The sequence below is a fragment of the Saccopteryx bilineata genome, chromosome 6, assembly GCF_036850765.1.
Source record: "Saccopteryx bilineata isolate mSacBil1 chromosome 6, mSacBil1_pri_phased_curated, whole genome shotgun sequence".
Classification (NCBI taxonomy): domain Eukaryota; kingdom Metazoa; phylum Chordata; class Mammalia; order Chiroptera; family Emballonuridae; genus Saccopteryx; species Saccopteryx bilineata.
This window is the reverse complement of record NC_089495.1, coordinates 150,357,299-150,376,534: the sequence shown is the minus strand read 5'-3', so window position 1 is coordinate 150,376,534 and position 19,236 is coordinate 150,357,299. Positions and strand designations below refer to the sequence as shown.

The following is a 19,236-nucleotide window of genomic DNA, read 5'->3' as shown; positions in this document are numbered from 1 at the left end:
TATGGTGCCAGCACACGGGCCAACTTTGCTCCAATGGAGCCTTGGCTGCAGGAGGGGAAGAGATAGAAAGGAGAGGGGGAAGGGTGGAGAAGTAGATGGGTGCCTCTCCTGTGTGCCCTGGCTGGGAATTGAACCTGGGACTTCCACATGCCAGGCTGATGCTCTACCACTGAGCCAAGCATCCAGGACTATTTTCATTCTTTTTCTACAGTTAACAAAGATATGCATATAATGCTAATGATAAATTTTTTTTTTAGCAAGAGACAGGGACGAATGGACAGACAGAAAGGGAGAGAGACGAGAAGCATCAGCTTGTTGTTGTGGCTCTGTAGTTGTTCACTGATTATTTCCTAATATTTGCCTTGGCTGAGGGCTCCAGGTGAGCTAGTGACCCCTTGCTCAAGCCAGTAACCTTGGGCTCAGGCAAGCAACCCTGCACTCAAGCTGGTGATCCTGCACTCAAGCCAGCGACCTTGGTGTTTCCAACCTGGGACCTCATCATCCCAGGTCGACGCTCTATCCACTGTGCCACCAGTCAGGTGATTCTTGGTTAGTTCTTAAAACAACTCTTGACCGAACTTAATAGAAGAAATAAAAATTAGAATCAGGAAAAAAATTAGACAAATAATTAAATAAAAGACTCACCTATGAGATATGTTAAATTTTTGAACAATCCTTTTCCCACTCGCTAACCAAATCTGTATGTTAGTGATTGGTTCCAGGTAGTTTAGTGTGACAGTAGACAAATTATTTTTCTTCTCAACTTCAAAATTTTTTGCTTTAGAAATAATTTTTGGTGTGGCACTACAAAAATTCAGACAACAAAGTCAGATGCATGTTTTCTTTATTAAGCAGAACTTTATCATTAAACAACTACTATAAAAATTTTACATTAAGTATAGCTTTTAGGAAGATTTTAGTAAGTCACTGCTGTTTCCTCAATAATAACATAAAGACATTAGTTATGTCCATTATATATGATTATTGATATATAATGATACTATGCATATCCAAATAATTTGTAAGCTTATAGAGTGCCACATAAAACATATTGTTAGTAGTATATTTAAATTATACAGACTTGACCTTTACCTACTGCAGGTTAAATTTTCTAAAAGAAGTGAAAAGGAACAAAGCTTTTTGATCATTCTGAAAATCACATCCAGATATTTTAAATGTGTGAATTACTGATCTTGATAATAAATGGGAGTTCATAAAAATAAAAGTGATTCCACATCTAACCTCTTTGCATATTATCATAAAGCATAATTAGATATAATAAAGACTGTAAAATTTGAAAATAATTCAAAGTTCTGATACTGATACTAACTTTTATCAGGCATTTTTTCATTTTTATTACCTCAAATTTAGATCTTTTTTTCAAATTTATTTATTGATTTTATATACAGAGAAACATGTCCTCAATAAGCCAGGCCCTTTTGGTTTGATGAAATCAAACAAGTCTTCAAGATTTTTTTTTTATTGTAGTGTCAACGTATGTTAATTTACAGTAAGGTAAATATGACTTAAAGGAATCTTCATAAAAGCTAATGTGAAAAATTTCATTTCCAGTGAGAGAAATGCTAAGCTCTGTATTTGTGGTCTACCTGGTAAAGTAGCGATGGGCTGAGTATTAGTCACATCTCTGCTAACGGAAAGCACAGGTCATGAGCCTACTCACCTTCCCAGTCTGTGACCCTGTCCTGAGAAGGGCTGGAACACAGGCTTCGTTGATATACACACTTCATGTTTCTTATCTTCAACTTTAATATCCACCTCCTCTTTATCAAACGTTCCCTGTAACTCTAAAGGTAATTCCCTTAGAAGGGAAAGAAACAAAGTCATAAAGATCCCAGTGTTTTGCCTGGCCTGTGGTGGCGCAGTGGATAAAGCGTCGACCTGGAAATGCTGAGGCCGCCGGTTCGAAACCCTGGGCTTGCCTGGTCAAGGCACATATGGGAGTTGATGCTTCCAGCTCCTCCCCACTTCTCTCTCTCTGTCTCTCTCTCCCTCTCTGTCTCTCTCTCCTCTCTAAAAATGAATAAATAAAGTAAAAAAAAAAAAAAATTAAAAAAAAAAGAATCAGATATTTAAAAAAAAAAAAAAAAGATCCCAGTGTTTTTTCTTTCTCTGAAAAACATATTCTATATGCAAAAAGAATTGAAAAATATATAGAAATAAGACAAATAAGCTTTGCAATAAAAAAAGAGTGTACTTGAAATAAGTTAAATAGTATGAATACCAGAAAAATCAAGAGGAACAATATAGAGTAATTTTTAAGACTACAAATTCATGAACAGCTTGAGTTATTCAGAAAGTTATGGAGTACCTAGAATAGTACTAAAGTCATAAGATATTTGATGACTATATGCTGCTAAATTTAAACAATTCGATCATATTTATAGGTGTCTGAATAGGGCTTAAAATGTACTAGAAAAATCAAGCTCTCATTTCAATTTTTCAATGAAAACATTTATTCTGGAAATGACAAATAAAGTATAAAATGTGTGAATTTTAAAAATTGTTTTCACATTTTATCTTCCTAACAGGATGATTAAAGTTAACACAGGATTTAAACCCAGTCTAGGGCTTTGTCTAGTACACCACAAATATCTCTCCCATTTTACTCAAGCCTAACCTGTGGTGGCGCAGTGGATAAAGCATTGACCACTTTACTCAAACACATTACGCTCCCAAGAGCACATCCTGGGACACAGCAGGATGTGGACAGTTATCTGTTGAATCTTATGACCTTTTATTATTATTTTTTCTTATGATCTTTTAAAGGAACTTGAAAGTTTATAATATTACAGCATATACTTGAAGCAATGAAGTTACATGGGAAAATTTTTAACAAATTATAAATTTTAACAAAATTTAAAGACTTTTGTGATAACCTTTTAGAAAATTATTTTTCTGATAACTGATACAAATTTATTTAGTATATACTTATGATTTGTGTACTTTTCTGTATATTATCATACTTCAAATATTTGTCTTAAGATTTTATTTACTGATTTTACAGGGACAGGGGATGAAAAGTTCAACTTATAGTTGCTTCACTTTAGTTTTTCACTGATTGCTGTCATATGTGCCTTGATTAGGCAAACTCAGGGTTTTTTGAACCAGTGACCTCAGCATTCCAGGTTGATGCTCTATCCACTGTGCCCTCACAGGCCAGGCTGTTATACTTCCAACTTTTAAATTTTTTTTTTTTTTTTGTATTTTTCTGAAGCTGGAAACGGGGAGAGACAGTCAGACAGACTTCCGCATGTGCCCGACCGGGATTCACCCAGCACGCCCACCAGGGGGTGACACTCTGCCCACCAGGGGGCGATGCTCTGCCCCTCCAGGGCGTCGCTCTTTTGCGACCAGAGCCACTCCAGCACCTGGGGCAGAGGCCAAGGAGCCATCCCCAGCGCCCGGGCCATCCTTGCTCCAATGGAGCCTCTCTGCGGGAGGGGAAGAGAGAGACAGAGAGGGGGAGAGGTGGAGAAGCAGATGGGCGCCTCTCCTGTGTGCCCTGGCTGGGAATCAAACCCGGGACCTCTGCACGCCAGGCCGACACTCTACCACTGAGCCAACCGGCCAAGGCCTCCAACTTTTAAATTTATGAGTAATACATGCTTGTTCTAAAAAACTAAGGCTTAAAAAATGTAAATACATATCAACTTGAAACTCGGTCCTTATAATAGCACTTTTACTTTAATGAAAAAGTATAACATTGTGTCTCCTAGATTTTCTCTACACATCTGGTAAAACTCTGCATTTTGCCATGGATGGTATCAATCTACACACACTATCCTGTATTCTGCAAACTGCTTTTTTTTAAAGCAAAATACCACTGAAATATTCTCGTCTTAGCATACCAATATATGTCATTCATTTTTACCAAATGCACACCATTATTGTTATAAAGCAGATCAAATAATATAAACATATTTTTTCCGGCCCTGGCCGGTTGGCTCAGTAGTAGAGCGTCGGCCTGGCGTGCAGGAGTCCTGGGTTCGTTCAATTCCCGGCCAGGGCACACAGGAGAAGCGCCCATCTGCTTCTCCACCCCTCCCCCTCTCCTTCCTCTCTGTCTCTCTCTTCCCCTACCACAGCCAAGGCTCCATTGGAGCAAAGTTGGCCTGGGCGCTGAGGATGGCTCTGTGGCCTCTGCCTCAGGCACTAAAATGGCTCTGGTTGCAACAGAGCAACACCCCAGATGGGCAGAGAATCGCCCCCTGGTGGGCGTGCCAGGTGGATCCCGGTCAGGCGCATGTGGGAGTCTGTCTGAATACCTCCCCGTTTCCAACTTCAGAAAAATACAAAACATATTTTTTCCCACATTTTCCTACTGATTTGTCAGAATTGTGTATAATCTCCATTTATATGACACATGTGAAACAAGCATGCTCAGCTTGGTATTTATTGTTAGACTGTATATAGTGTCTTTTGATATATGTGCTTTTAATATTTATAAAATCAAATTTATCCATCTTTCTTATATTGCTTCTGGAATTCATGTCAATAATAGCTATATACAACAACAGGGATGAATATGCAAAAGAAGTAACCTGAATAGACACAAAAAATAAACACATTCCATTTACATCAAGTTCAAAAACAGATGAAATGAAATCGCAGTGTTTAGGAATCCACGATACATGAGTTAGAACTATAAATACAGCAAAAATAAATTATTAAAGTCAGGATAGCATAACTTCTGTGATATTTCTACTGATAATATGCAATCTTAATCTTATCATGAAGACAAAACTCAGGAAATCTGAAGTATGAGACATTCTATATAGTTTGGTTCTATAATCTCTTCAAGTGTTAAGGTCATTAAAAAATCAAAGAGAACTGAGCAACTGTTCCATTGTGAAGGAGACTAAAGAGACATGACATCTAAATGAAACCTGTGATTCTGAATTGGATGTCTTTGCTATAAAGCAGGCATCCCCAAACTACGGCCCGCGGGCCGCATGTGGCCCCCTGAGGCCATTTATCCGGCCCCCCCCCCGCCGCACTTCCAGAAGGGGCACCTCTTTCATTGGTGGTCAGTGAGAGGAGCACTGTATGTGGCGGCCCTCCAACCGTCTGAGGGACAGTGAACTGGCCCCTTCTGTAAAAAGTTTGGGGACCCCTGCTAAAGGATAATATTAAGACAAACAATGAAACTTAAATAGAGTCTGAGGATTAAATGGCAATAATATATCAATACAAGGTTGCATGGTGGTTATGTAGGAAAATGTCCTTGCTTATAGAAATATCACTTTAGCAACTTACTCTCAAATGGTTTTAGAAAAAAGTTCTTTGTACTATGCAGCTTTTGTGTAACTTTGAAGATTCAAAATTAATCACATTATATATTATAAAGCAATCTGAAATCTGTATATATATTACACATGTATATATACAGAGATGTATATGTATACATTAAAAATTGGTCACTGCCCTGGCCGGTTGGCTCAGCGGTAGAGCGTCGGCCTAGCGTGCGGAGGACCCGGGTTCGATTCCCGGCCAGGGCACATAGGAGAAGCGCCCATTTGCTTCTCCACCCCTCCGCCGCGCCTTCCTCTCTGTCTCTCTCTTCCCCTCCCGCAGCCAAGGCTCCATTGGAGCAAAGATGGCCCGGGCGCTGGGGATGGCTCTGTGGCCTCTGCCCCAGGCGCTAGAGTGGCTCTGGTCGCAACATGGCGACACCCAGGAGGGTCGCAACATGGCGACGCCCAGGATGGGCAGAGCATCGCCCCCTGGTGGACAGAGCGTCGCCCCTGGTGGGCGTGCCGGGTGGATCCCGGTCGGGCGCATGCGGGAGTCTGTCTGACTGTCTCTTCCTGTTTCCAGCTTCAGAAAAAAAAAAAAAAAAAAAAAAAATTGGTCACTACCAGCTCTGGCCGTTTGGCTCAGTGGTAGAGCGTCGGCCTGGAGTGCAGGAGTCCCGGGTTCGATTCCCGGCCAGGGCACATAGGAGAAGTGCCCATCTGCTTCTCCACCCCTCCCCCTCTCCTTCCTCTCTGTCTCTCTCTTCCCCTCCCGCAGCCAAGGCTCCACTGGAGCAAAGTTGGCCCAGGCGCTGAGGATGGCTCTGTGGCCTCTGCCTCAGGTGCTAGGATGGCTCTGGTGGGCGGCACGGTGCATGCAGGAGTCTGTCTGGCTGCCTCCCGGTTTCCAACTTCAGAAAAATACAAAAAGAGGAAAAAAAAAATTCGTCACTACTGAGAGAAGCAGCCAAGATGGCGGAGTGTTGAGTGAGAAGCCAGTTTGTGCAGAGTTTGTGCAGGGAGAAGGAAGGAGATGGGGAACAGAGGTGAATAAGTGTGGTAAGCTAGAAACTTTTGATTCTAGGAAACTCGGATAAGTCAGTAGCTTTGTGAGCACTGAATGAGTGGGTTTTGGAGCCCAGTGTGTTTTTACTTGCCCGCAGGGTGCAAGCTACGATTAAAGATGATGGCCCAACAACAACAACAAAAAATTGGTCACTACCAATCCTGCTGTTTTTTTATTTTTTTATTTTTATTTATTTATTCATTTTAGAGAGGAGAGAGAGAGAGAGGATAGAGAGACGGGGGGGAGGAGCTGGAAGCATCAACTCCCATATGTGCCTTGACCAGGCAAGCCCAGGGTTTTGAACCGGCGACCTCAGCATTTCCAGGTCGACGCTTTATCCACTGCACCACCACAGGTCAGGCCAATCCTGCTGTTTTAAAAACTAACAAAAACAGTACTTTGCACTGTGGTGCAATGTAAATTGATGTTATACATAAAAGAAATGCGCTATGGCCCTGGCCGGTTGGCTCAGTGGTAGAGCGTTGGCCTGGCATGCAGAGGTCCCGGGTTCGATTCCCGGCTAGGGCACACAGGAGAAACGCCCATCTGCTTTTCCACCCCTGCCCCTCTCCTTCCTCTCTGTCTCTCTCTTCCCCTCCCACAGCTGAGGCTCCATTGGAGCAAAGATGGCCCGGGCGCTGGGGATGGCTCCTTGGCCTCTGCCCCAGGCGCTAGAGTGGCTCTGGTCACGGCAGAGCGACGCCCCAGAGGGGCAGAGCATCACCCCCTGGTGGGCAGAGCCTCGCCCCTGGTGGGCATGCCGGGTGGATCCCGGTCGGGCGCATGCGGGAGTCTGTCTGACTGTCTCTCCCCGTTTCCAGCTTCAGAAAAATACAAAAAAAAAAAAGAAAAAGAAAAGAAAAGAAATGTGCTATGGACAGAGTGTCATGGAACAGAAATTTAATACTGTATATCCTTCTTGGAGTGATATGAATATGAGCATCAATAGCTGAAAAAATGTTCATGCTTTTAATTCATTTATTTTCTTATTAGCAATCTATCCTGAAAGAGTAATCAGAGACACATATCAAAATTTAAACAATTATAGTAAAACATAGGAGTAAATCTTCAAGCCCTTGAATTAAACGACAGTTTCTTAAATATGATACCAGAAGCAAAAGTAACCAAAACAAAAACAGATAAATCAGACCTCATCAAAATAAAAAACTTTTGTGCTTCAAAGCACATCATCAAGAAAATGAAAAGCAGGCCTTGGACAGTTAGCTCCGTTGGTTAGAGCATTGTCCCAAAGCACAGAGGTGACTGGTTTGATCCCTGGTCAGGGTGCCATTCCTTTCTTTAAAATCAGTTTAGCCTGACCTGTGATGTTGCAGTGGATAAAGCGTCGACCTGGAAATGCTGAGGTCGTCGGTTCGAAACCCTGGGTTTGCCTGGTCAAGGCACATATGGGAGTTGATGCTTCCAGCTCCTCCCCACCTTTTCTCTCTGTCTCTCTCTCCTCTCTCTCCCTCTCTGTCTCTCTCTCTCCTCTCTAAAATGAATAAATAAAATAAAATAAATCAGTTTAAAAAATTATATATATATAAATAAAAATATAAAAGCCTGGCCTATGGTGGTGCAGTGGATAAAGTGTCGACCTGGAACGCTGAGGTCACTTGTTCGAAACCCTGGGCTTGCCCAGGGAGTTGATGCTTCCTGCTCCTCTCCCTTTTCTCTCTCTCTCTCTCTCTCTCTCTCTCTCCCTCCCTCCCCTCTCTAAAATGAATAAAATAAAAATATAGTTTAAAAAAAGATAACGCAACACAAATAATGAGATAAAGTCTTTTAAAATCATGCATCTGATAAGGGACTTGTATCCAGAATATATAAAGACCTTGCACAACTCAATAAAAAGGCAAATAACCAAATTTTTTAAATAGTCAAAGAAATGGAAAAAGAATCTGAATAAATTTTTTTGAAAGACTATATACACAGACTAATAAATACATGAAGAGATGTTGAACATCAATGGTCATTAAGGAAATGCAAATCAAAACCACAGTAAGATATGACTTCATATCCACTACAATGGTTATAACAGGTTTTTTAAAAACTGACAAGTACTGACAATATGAAAAAATTGAAATTCTCATACACTGTTGGTGGGAATGTAAAATGGTACAATCACTTTGGAATATAGTCTGGCAGTTCTTCAAAAAGTTAAACATAGCCTGACCAGGCGGTGGCACAGTGGACAGAACGTCAGACTGGGATGCAGAGGACCCAGGTTTGAAACCCTGAGGTCACTAGCTTGAGCACAGGCTCATCTGGTTTGAGCAAAAGCTCACCAGCTTGGACCCAAGGTCGCTGGCTCGAGCAAGGTGTTACTCAATCTACTGAAGGCCCGCAGTCAAGACACATATGAGAAAGCAATCAATGAACAACTAAGGTGTCGCAACAAAAAACTAATGATTGATGCTTCTTGTCTCTCTGCGTTCCTGTCTGTCCCTATCCCTCGTTCCAGCCCTGACTGGTTGACTCAGTGGTAGAGCGTAGGCCCAGCGTGTGGAAGTCCCAGGTTTGATTCCCTACCAGTGCACACAGGAGAAGCACCCATCTGCTTCTCCACCCTTCTCCCCTCTCCTTTCTCTCTATCTCTATCTTCCCCTCCTGCAGCCAAGGCTCCACTGGAGCAGAGTTGGCCTGGGCGCTGAGGATGGCTCCATGGCCTCCACCTCAGGCACTAGAATGGCTCTGGCTGCAATGGGGCAATGGCCCCAGATGGGCAGAGCCTTGCCCCCTAGTGGGCTTGCTGGGTGGATCCTTTTCGGGTGCATGCAGTGGATCCCGTCTCTCTGTCTCCCTGCTTCTCACTTCAGAAAAATAAAAAAAAAGGATCGCTCCAAATTAAACATGCCTAAAATACCCTTCTATTTACAGATTACTTACCCTTTTTTGATGGAATTCAGAAACTGCTGACTTGCACCATCTGAATAACTTCTGAAATCATCATTGACTGTGAATCCATTTTTCCATAGTTTTATACTTACATCTACCTGCATAGCAGAAAGAAACAAAATGTACACTTGAAACCTACATAATTTTATTAATCAATGTTCACCCCAATAAATTCAATTATTAAAAGAAACAATGCATCATGTTAATAAAAAGTATGATACTTCTGTATCCTGTAGACATGCTTTACCTGTACTTCATATTTTGTCACACAATATTAATAAAACGTGTACTGAAGGGTTGGGATTTAATAAAGTTTATAATTTTTACTGCTTCATCAAAAACATTCTCGCCTGACTCGGCAGTGGAGCAGTGAATAGAGCATCGGACTGGGATGCAGAAGACCCAGGTTTGAGACCCCGAGGTTGCCAGTTTGAGCGCGAGCTCATCTGGTTTGAGCAAAGCTCACCAGCTTGGACCTAAGGTCGCTGGCTCGAGCTTGAGCAAGGGGTCACTCGGTCTGCCGAAGGCCCACAGTCAAGGCACATATGAGAAAGCAATCAATGAACAACTAAGGTGTCGCAAAAGAAAAACTGATAATTGATACTTCTCATCTTTCTCCGTTCCTGTCTGTCCCTATCTATCCCTCTCTCTGATTCTCTGTTTCTGTAAAAAACAAAACAAAACTCTCAGTTTTAACTAGGGTTTATTTCCCCCACAAGTGCAAGCTAAGAATTCAGGAATTACTAGAAGTCAGTTTGGTGCCACTGATTCCTTCTAAGGGGCCAGCAGCTTTGGGACCCACCCTCGCTTCTGCAGCATCAGTGCAGTCAGTGTAGTAACAAGGCAATAACATTTGACTATTATTATGAAAACAGTTTGGACCTCGTGGATTCTCTAAAAGGTCCATATTTTGAAAAATACTGAAGAGAAAAAAGCGATGGGCACTTACCTGTTTCTTCTGTTCAGTGGGAGACAAGCATTTGGCACCAACCTTCTGAGCTTCCTCAAAAAGGCTGTCAACAAAATATTCACAGGATGTTTGTCGATTATCACTCAGAGGTTGACTGTCAGGTCCTGATTCACAAACCCTATACACACACACAAAAAAAATAAGCATTATCAACTACTAGCTCTCTAAAAATTTACATAAATTATCCTAGTTAAGGGATCCTGAACTTTTCTTTTTCTTTTTCTTTTTCTGGTATTTTTCTGAAGTGAGAAGTGGAGAGGCAGAGAGACAGACTCCTGCATGTGCCCGACCGGGATCCACCAGGCAAGCCCACCAGGGGGCGATACTCTGCCCATCGGGGGCCGTTGCTCCATTGCAAACAGAGCCATTTTAGCATCTGTGCTGAGGCCATGTTGCCATCCTCAATGCTTGCTCCAGTGGAGCCTTGGCTGCAGGAGGGGAAAAGAAACAGAGAGAAGGGAGAGGGGGAGGGGTGGAGAAGCAGATGGTCACTTCTCCTGTGTGCCCTGACCAGGAATTGAACCTGGGACATCCACATGCCAGGCTGACACTCTACTACTGAGCCAACTGGCCAGGGCCAAGATGCTACTTCTAAGCCCATAGTTTAGACTTTCCTCTTAGTTAAGATAATAGATATGTGGCATTGGGAAGTCATTAACCATTTTGATCCTGAGCAGCATGTTCTCAACTTCAGTCTGTTGACATTTGGGGAGGTATATGTATACATAGCTGTCCTATGTATTAAAAGATGTTCAGAAGTGTCCATGACCTCAAACCATTGGATGTCAGTAGTATGCATTCTCTTCCTCCCCCAAAGTATTATAACAATCAAAAACATCTCTGCTATGGGGGTGAGGGGTAAATTTCACCAGGTTGAAAACCACTGGTCCAGAGTAAAAAATGTATTCTTTGTAAAGGGCTCAAAAAGGCTTTAGAAGAGGTTATACTTTTTGATAATAGAAAGCACTCCTGAAACTAAGGGTGATAATCCAGAAGGAAGTCATAATCATAGTTTTGCTACTTGGCACGTGTCAGAATGAGATGTCCCACTGAACATTTTTATTTCTAGTGGTTTAATACTCTGTTTTTCTTTTTTTAGTGAGGTGACATACAATATTATATAGTTTCATGCAAAAAGAACATAGTATGTCTCGGTGAGGACTCTCGGAAGCTTGTGCCTGGTTTCCCCTGGACTTCACCCCATGTGCTGTTTCCCTTTGCTGATTTCGCTTTGTGTCCATTAGTAGGAGTCTATGCTATGAATCCTTTCAGCAAATCAGCAAACCTGGGGGTGGTCTTAGGACACAATCTCACAACGATATAGCTAGTATCAAATATACTGCTCACAAAAATTAGGGGATATTTCAAAGTGAATATGAAGTGATAAAATATCCTCTAGTTTTTGTGAGCAGTATATATATAAAACAAGAAACACCAGTGAAAAAAATAACAAATGTTTCTTTGATACAGAAGCATTTACAAAGTATTTGTAAGTGTGAAATAAATATTTGTCTGTTTCTACAAAAAAAGAGCATGATCAGAGGTGGCACAGTGGATAAAGTCTCAACTCTCAACACTGAGGTCGCCAGTTAGAAACCCTGAGGTTGCTGGCTCTGAGGGTGAGCTTGTCAGCATGGAGTGGCTGGCTTGAAAGGGGCAGAAGGTGGGGGGCATGCACATGATCCCAGAGCTGGCCAACTGGAGGCAGAAGGTCGCTGGCATGAAAAAACCAAGGTTGCTGCCTTTAGCAAAGGGAGGCTGACGTGGCCCGGGACAAGGCACTTATGAGAAGCTCAATGTACAACCAAAGTGAAAGCAACTACAAGCTGATGCTTCTCACCCTCACTCTCCCTTCCTGTCTTTCTTGCCTACTTTTCCTCTCAAAACTAAAAAAAATAGGTAAGTAATAAAAAAGAGCATAAGACAAAATGTATTTCACCTCAGATAAGTGAAAATAAAACCTATATTGGTAAGAATCATAGATTTTACATCATCCATTTATTGAGTGACTTCTACAGGCTAATGCTACACTAAGTGCTTTATACTGGATATCTAATTCTTCCCCAAATCTTTCAGGTTCCTAGGTATAGCCCCTGGTTATAGATGCAATATTGAAGCTCAAATAATCTATCTAAGTTCTTCAAAAGTCAGAGAGATAGTATAAGACAGAGATGGGATTCAAACCTAGGTTTATCGGACCCCAAAGACAAAATATTTCCACTGTGACTCCAATATAGAAGGCTAACGAAAAAAACAGTTCTTGAATTTCTTACTTATATGACAGATATAACATGCAAGCAGAAAAATTTAACAAAAAAAATAAAGAAGAATGTCTTTATTTCACTTAAATTCTTTTTTTTTTTTTTTTTTTTTACAGAGAGAGAGTCAGAGAGAGGCATAGATAGGGACAGACAGGAACGGAGAGAGATGAGAAGCATCAATCATCAGTTTTTCATTGCGACACCTTAGTTGTTCATGGCTCTCTCATTTGTGCCTTTGACTGTGGGGCTACAGCAGACCGAGTAACCCTTTGCTCAAGCCAGCAACCCTGGGTCCAAGCTGGTGAGCTTTGCTCAAACCAGATGAGCCTGAGCTCAAGCTGGCGACCTCGAGGTCTCGAACCCGGGCCCTCTGCATTCCAGTCTGATGTTCCGTCCACTGTGCCACCACCTGGTCAGGCTCACTTAAATTCTTAAAAATACTTTTGGCAATTGTCACGTCAACTGTCCTAACAAATTTTTTTTTTATCAATAACAAGAAGATTTAGTGACTTCACTAAAATCTACTCAATGCTGCAATGGTAAAAAAAATTACTTTAGGCCCTGGCCACTTGGTTCAGTGGTAGAGCGTTGGCCTGGCGTGCAGGAGTCCCGGGTTCAATTCTTGGCCAGGGCACACAGGAGAAGTGCCCATCTGCTTCTCTACCCCTCCCCCTCTCCTTCCTCTCTGTCTCTCTCTTCCCCTTCAGAAGCCAAGGCTCCATTGGAGCAAAGTTGGCCCGGGCGCTGAGGATGGCTCTGTGGCCTCTGCCTCAGGCACTAGAATGGCTCTGGTTGCAACAGAGCAACACCTCAGATGGGCAAAGCATTGCCCCCTGGTGGGCATGCCGGGTGGAACCCGGTCGGGCGCATGCGGGAGTCTGTCTGACTGCCTCCCCGTTTCCAACTTCAGAAAAATACAAAAAGAAAAAAAATTACTTTAAAATATATTACCGACCTGACCTGTGGTGGCGCAGTGGATAAAGCGTCGACCTGGAAATGCTGAGGTCGCCGGTTCGAAACCTTGGGCTTGCCTGGTCAAGGTACATATGGGAGTTGATGCTTCCAGCTCCTCCTCCCCTTCTCTTTCTCTCTCTCTCTCTCTCTCTCTCTCTCTCTCTCTCTGTCTCTCCCTCTCCTCTCTAAAATGAATAAATAAAAAAATAAATAAAAATTTTAAATATATTACCATTAGGCATTTAACTAAGATAATCATAATGAACACTTACTATTCTAGTTAGTGAAATGCAATAAAAAAGACACTTAAAAGGCATTAATAACAGTGGTGACCAGGTGGTGGCACAGTGGATAGAGTGTTGGACTGGGATGCAGAGAACCCAGGTTTGAGACCGGAGGTCGCCAGCTTAAGTGTGGGCTCATCTGGTTTGAGCAAAAGCTCACCAGCTTGGACCCAAGGTCGCTGGCTCAAGCAAGGGGTTACTCAGTCTGCTGTAGCCCCACGGTCAAGGCACATATGAGAAAGCAATCAATGAACAACTAAGGTGTTGCAACGAAAAACTAATGATTGATGCTTCTCATCTCTCTCTATTCCTGTCTGTCTGTCCCTGTCTACCCCTCTCTCTGACTCTCTCTCTGTCTCTGTTAAAAAAAAAAAAGGCATTAATAACAAAGGAACTTCGTAGACTGAGTTCACTTACCATTCTTTTATACTTTCAACATTATCGACTTCTTTCATTCTCTTCTGCTTTACTATAAAGGTAAAAAAATATATAAAGTTGCAAATTTAGTATTTTAAAGTAACACTAAAAGGTCTTAATAATAAGTGACCAAACCCAAAGCTGTCATTGGAATACACAGTAAAATTACTGTGTTTTAAACTGAAATAATTCCTGTGTGGTGTTGCCACCAACTTCATAGTCAATTCAGTTAATTTGCTTTGTGTAAAATACTTATATGGTTCCAAAGTTAACCTAAAAAACAAGATATATTCAGAAGAATCAGCTCCCATCTTTGCTACTTCTACCCTGTCCTCTCTCTCCCAGCTTATGGGTAACCGTACTTAAAAATTTTTTTTTCTAACGTAAGCAAATATTTATGTCCACCTCTTTCTTACATAGAGTAGCAGCACACAAATGTGCTATGTGAAGACAAGCAGAGACAATAGTTTTGAATTGTCTGCCTATTGCAAAATTAAAACTGAGTTTGTAAAATTCAAGTTAGGGCCCTGGCCAGGTAGCTCAATTAGTTAGAACATCATCCAGATATGCTAAGGTGGGGGTTCCATCCCTGGTCAGGGCACATACAAGAATCAACCAATGAGGCCCTGGCTGGGTAGCTTAGAGAGAGTGTCATCTGACATGCTAAGGTTGCAGTTTCGATCCCAGTCAGACCACATGCAAGAATCAACCAATGATAGCATGAATGAGTTGAAGAATGAAATCAATGTTTCTCTCTGTCTCTCTCTCCCTTCCTCTCTAAAAATCAATACATAAAAAGAATCAACCAATGAATGTATGAATAAATGGAACAACAAATCGATGTTTCTGTCTCTTTCCCTTCTCCTCTCTCTCTAAAAAAAATCAATAAATAAAAATTAAAAATTCAATTTAGGAGCCCTGGCTGGTGGTGCATGTATAGAGTATAGAGGGTCGTTTCGGAGCACCAAGGCCACCAGTTTGATCCTGGGGTTGCTGATCCTCAGGGAACTGGCTCGATCCTGGGGTTACTGGCTTGGCCCCAAGGTTGCTAATTCAATATACTCTGGTTTCTCTTCAGATCGCATAAATCTTTTGCCTTTTACCAATGTTGCTAATTTGAGCCATACTCAGGGTGTGTATGAGAAGCAATTAATGGGTGCACAACTAAGTGTAGCAATGAGTTGATGCTTCTCTCTCTCTCTCTCTCTCCCTTCCTCTCTTTCTCTTCCCCTTCTCCTTCTTCCTTTCTCTCAAATCAATGAAAAAAAATTCCAGTTAGGAAAAATCAGGTCTGTTTTTTATCTAATCTGGGATGTCTGATTATTTAACTAAGAAAAACACAACCAAACTGATTATGGAGAGAAAGAAAAAAAAGAAATCAAGCCTGACCAGGTGGTGGTACAGTGGATAGTGAGTTGACCTGGGATAATGAGGACCCAGGTTTGAAACTCCAAGGTCGCCGGCTTGACCACAGGCTCACCAGGTTGAGTGCAGGGTCTCCGGCTTGAGTGGGATCACTGACATGACCTGAGATCACTGAAATGACCCCATGGTTGCTGGCCTGAGCCCAAAGGTCACTGGCTTGAAGCCTAAGGTCGCTGGCTTGAGCAAGGGGTCACTGGATGGACTGGAGCCCCCTACCCCCCCCCCGGCCCTGGTCAAGGAATGTATAAGAAGCAATCAAGGAACAACTAAAAGTGCTGCATTTACAAGTTGATGCTTCTCATCTCTCTCCCTTCCTGTCTGTCTGTCTTCCTCTCTCTCACACACACACACACACACACACACACAAATCAATGACTTTTTAATGTTTTAAAATTAAATAAGCTATAAAAAATATTAGTGTACTGCATTAGTAAACCTCTATGTTAGTTTTAATTCATGACTATACTTTTAAAAGTCATCCCCAAACCAGATTACAACTTTTTATATGTGCTTAAAACAATATAGTTAAGAATGTTAACATTCGATTCCCGGCCAGGGCACACAGGAGAGGCGCCCATCTGCCTCTCCACCCCTCCCCCTCTCCTTCCTCTCTGTCTCTCTCTTCCCCTCCCACAGCGAGGCTCCATTGGAGCAAAGATGGCCCGGACGCTGGGGATGGCTCCTTGGCCTCTGCCTCAGGCGCTAGAGTGGCTCTGGTTGCGGCAGAGCGACACCCCGGAGGGGCAGAGCATCGCCCCCTGGTGGGCGTGCCAGGTGGATCCCTGTCGGGCACATGCGAGAGTCTGTCTGACTGTCTCTCCCCGTTTCCAGCTTCAGAAAAATACAAAAAAAAAAAAAAAAAAAAAAAGAATGTTAACATGGGATCATGATAGATTGTTTATGATATGAAGGTCCCAGAAATTACACTACAGATTAAAAAAAAAAGAAAAACGCTCACCCAAAAAGAGACATAATCAAGCTAGATTTTTACAAAATCAAGCTAAATTTTTATAAAGCATTAAAAATGTTTCAACTTTCAAACAGAGTGTATCAAATAAGAATTTGTTTTTTAAATTCTCTCTAGAGAGTGCATATGCAGAAAGCAAATACAGTACTGCTAATGTAAGTCTTAAGTGTATTTTAATAGAAAGCAGACCTCAGGCACGGCTCCTGAAGGTCCACCAGATCCATCCCAAAGCCATGAGAACCAGGAAAAAAATGGGGACTAACAGTAGTCTACTGGCCCCACTTAAAAATCTCCAAAGGATCTTGAGGTGAAGTTAATCTGGGTAAGCGAGCCTCCAGGGGCAGCTTCCACCAGATAAAATCAAAGTCTGACTGGTCTCAGGTCCTGACTCCTATTCCAGTTCCCACTGCTAATGGAGCCCGGCCCATAGCCACAGCCAGTTTGGCTGGAGCACTAATTCCCATGTAGCCTCTGTTTTGCTAGGAAGTCAAGTAGAACACTGGAGTCTGCTCTGGAAAATATTCTATCCTTGAAAATTGTTTTAAATACCTTTATTGTAAAAATAAATAAATAAATAAGTACCTTTATTGTTTTTATTATGACTTGAATATAAACTGATGGTAAATTTATTTCTTCGTATATTCATGAGACAACTGTGGGCAATTCTGAGAAACTAGGTGAAACTACCAGGAAGAAAAAAGGAAGGAAATTCAAAAGGGCAGAGGGGCCTGACCAGGCAGTGGAGCAGTGGATAGGGCATCAGCCTGGGATGCTGAGGATGCAGGTTCGAAACCTTGAGGTCGCAGGCTTGTACATGGGCTCACCAGCGTGAGTGTGGGCTCACCGGCTTGAGTGTGGGATCATAGAGAGGACCCCATGGTCACTAGCTCAGCTGGAGCCCCCAGTCAAGGCACATATAAGAAAGCCATCAATGAACAACTAAGGTGCCGCAATAAAGAATTGATGCTTCATATCTCTCTCCCTTCCTGTCTGCCTGTCCCTGTCTTCCCCCCATCTCTTTAGGAAAAAAAGGGCTAGCTTTTTTTTACCACTGACTGGCTAGCTCAGTGGTAGAGCAACAGCCTGGCATGTGAAAGTCCTGGATTCGATTCCTGGTCAGGGTACACAGGAGAAGGGCCCATCTGCTTTTCCACCCTTCCCCCTCTACTTTCTCTCTGTCTCTCTCTTCCCCTCCCACAGCCAAGGCTCCACTGGAGCAAAGATGGCCCAGGTGCTGAAGATGACTCCGTGGCATCTGCCTCAGGTGCTAGAATGGCTCAGGTTGCAACAAAACAGTGCCCTGGATGGGCAGAGCATCACCCCCTCCCTGGTGGGCATGCTGGGGGGATCCAGGTTGAATCCCGGTCTGGAGCATGCAGGGGTCTATCTCTCTGCCTCCCCGTTTCTCACTTCAGAAAAAAAAATACAAAAAATAAAAATAAAAATAAATAAATGAAAAGAGGGGATTGAGGACTGAGTAGGGAGCACAGGTGGGGAACATCATCTTTAACAGCATCCTGAGCAATAACTTCAGACTCTACCTTTTAGCTACAGGGTAAAGTAGCAGTCAATAAAGCCACACTGTCTCTTTATTATTTTTTTTTATTATTATTATTTATATATATATATTTTCTGAAGCTGGAAACGGGGAGAGACAGTCAGACAGACTCCCACATGCGCCTGACCAGGATCCACCCGGCACGCCCACCAGGGGGCGATGCTCTGCCCCTCTGGGGCGTCGCTCTGCCATGACCAGAGCCACTCTAGTGCCTGGGGCAGAGGCCAAGGAGCCATCCCCAGTGCCCGGGCCATCTTTGCTCCAATGGAGCCTTGGCTGCGGGAGGGGAAGAGAGAGACAGAGAGGAAGGAGGGGGGGGGGTGGAGAAGCAAATGGGAACTTCTCCTATGTGCCCTGGCCGGGAATTGAACCCGGGTCCCCCGCAGGCCAGGCCGACGCTCTACCGCTGAGCCAACCGGCCAGGGCCCACACTGTCTCTTTAAACTGTGTATATTACTTCGATAAAAAGTTTAAAAACCAGCCTGACCTGTGGTGGCGCAGTGAATAAAGCGTCGACCTGGAAATGCTGAGGTCACCGGTTCGAAACCCTGGGCTTGCCTGGTCAAGGCACATATGGGAGTTGATGCTTCCAGCTCCTCCCTCCCTTCTCTCTCTCTGTCTCTCTCTCCCTCCCTCTCTCTCTCTAAAAATGAATAAAATTAAAAAAGTTTAAAAACCAGAAAACAAATCAAAAATATATTTAGAAAACCAGAATTTCGTGTCCACTAGTGTTTTCTTCTAAGACTTTGTCCTTCAAATCTCATAATTTCTGAAACTATTTAATTGCTTGCCTTTAAAAACTGCTTCCCACCTGGCCTGCGGTGGTGCAGTGAAGAAAGCGTTGACCTGGAACACTGAGGTTGCCAGTTTGAAACCCTGGGCTGGCCTGGTCAAGGCACATATGGGAGTTGATGCTTCCTGCTCCTCCTCCTTCTCTCTCTTTCTCACTCTCTCTCCTGTCTCTCTAAAAATTAATAAAATCTATAAAATAAATCATTAAAAAAAACCTGCTTCTCTTTCAAACATGCACAAAATAGAGAAAAATATAAACATCCATCCGTACCATTCAGATTCAGAAAAATTTACATTTTGACTTATTTGCTTCTTTTAGTTTACTTAAGAAATAAAACATGGCCTGACCAGGCGGTGGCGCAGTGGATAGAGTGTTGGACTGGGATGCA

At 42.7% G+C, this 19,236-nt stretch overlaps 1 protein-coding gene across 2 annotated transcripts in view; it reads right to left on the bottom strand.

The window, feature by feature from the left end:
* Positions 1 to 19,236, bottom strand: part of UBXN2A (UBX domain protein 2A) — a 45,805-nt gene that overhangs the window by 14,456 nt on the left and 12,113 nt on the right. For both annotated transcript variants that reach the window (XM_066234685.1, XM_066234686.1), the window contains exons 2-6: positions 14,106 to 14,157; positions 10,169 to 10,307; positions 9,211 to 9,317; positions 1,682 to 1,819; positions 646 to 804 (exon numbers count right to left, since the gene is read on the bottom strand). In XM_066234685.1, coding sequence (XP_066090782.1) covers positions 646 to 804; positions 1,682 to 1,819; positions 9,211 to 9,317; positions 10,169 to 10,307; positions 14,106 to 14,143 — 581 coding nt within the window. In that variant the 5' untranslated portion in view covers positions 14,144 to 14,157. The remainder of the gene's footprint in view (positions 1 to 645; positions 805 to 1,681; positions 1,820 to 9,210; positions 9,318 to 10,168; positions 10,308 to 14,105; positions 14,158 to 19,236) is intronic.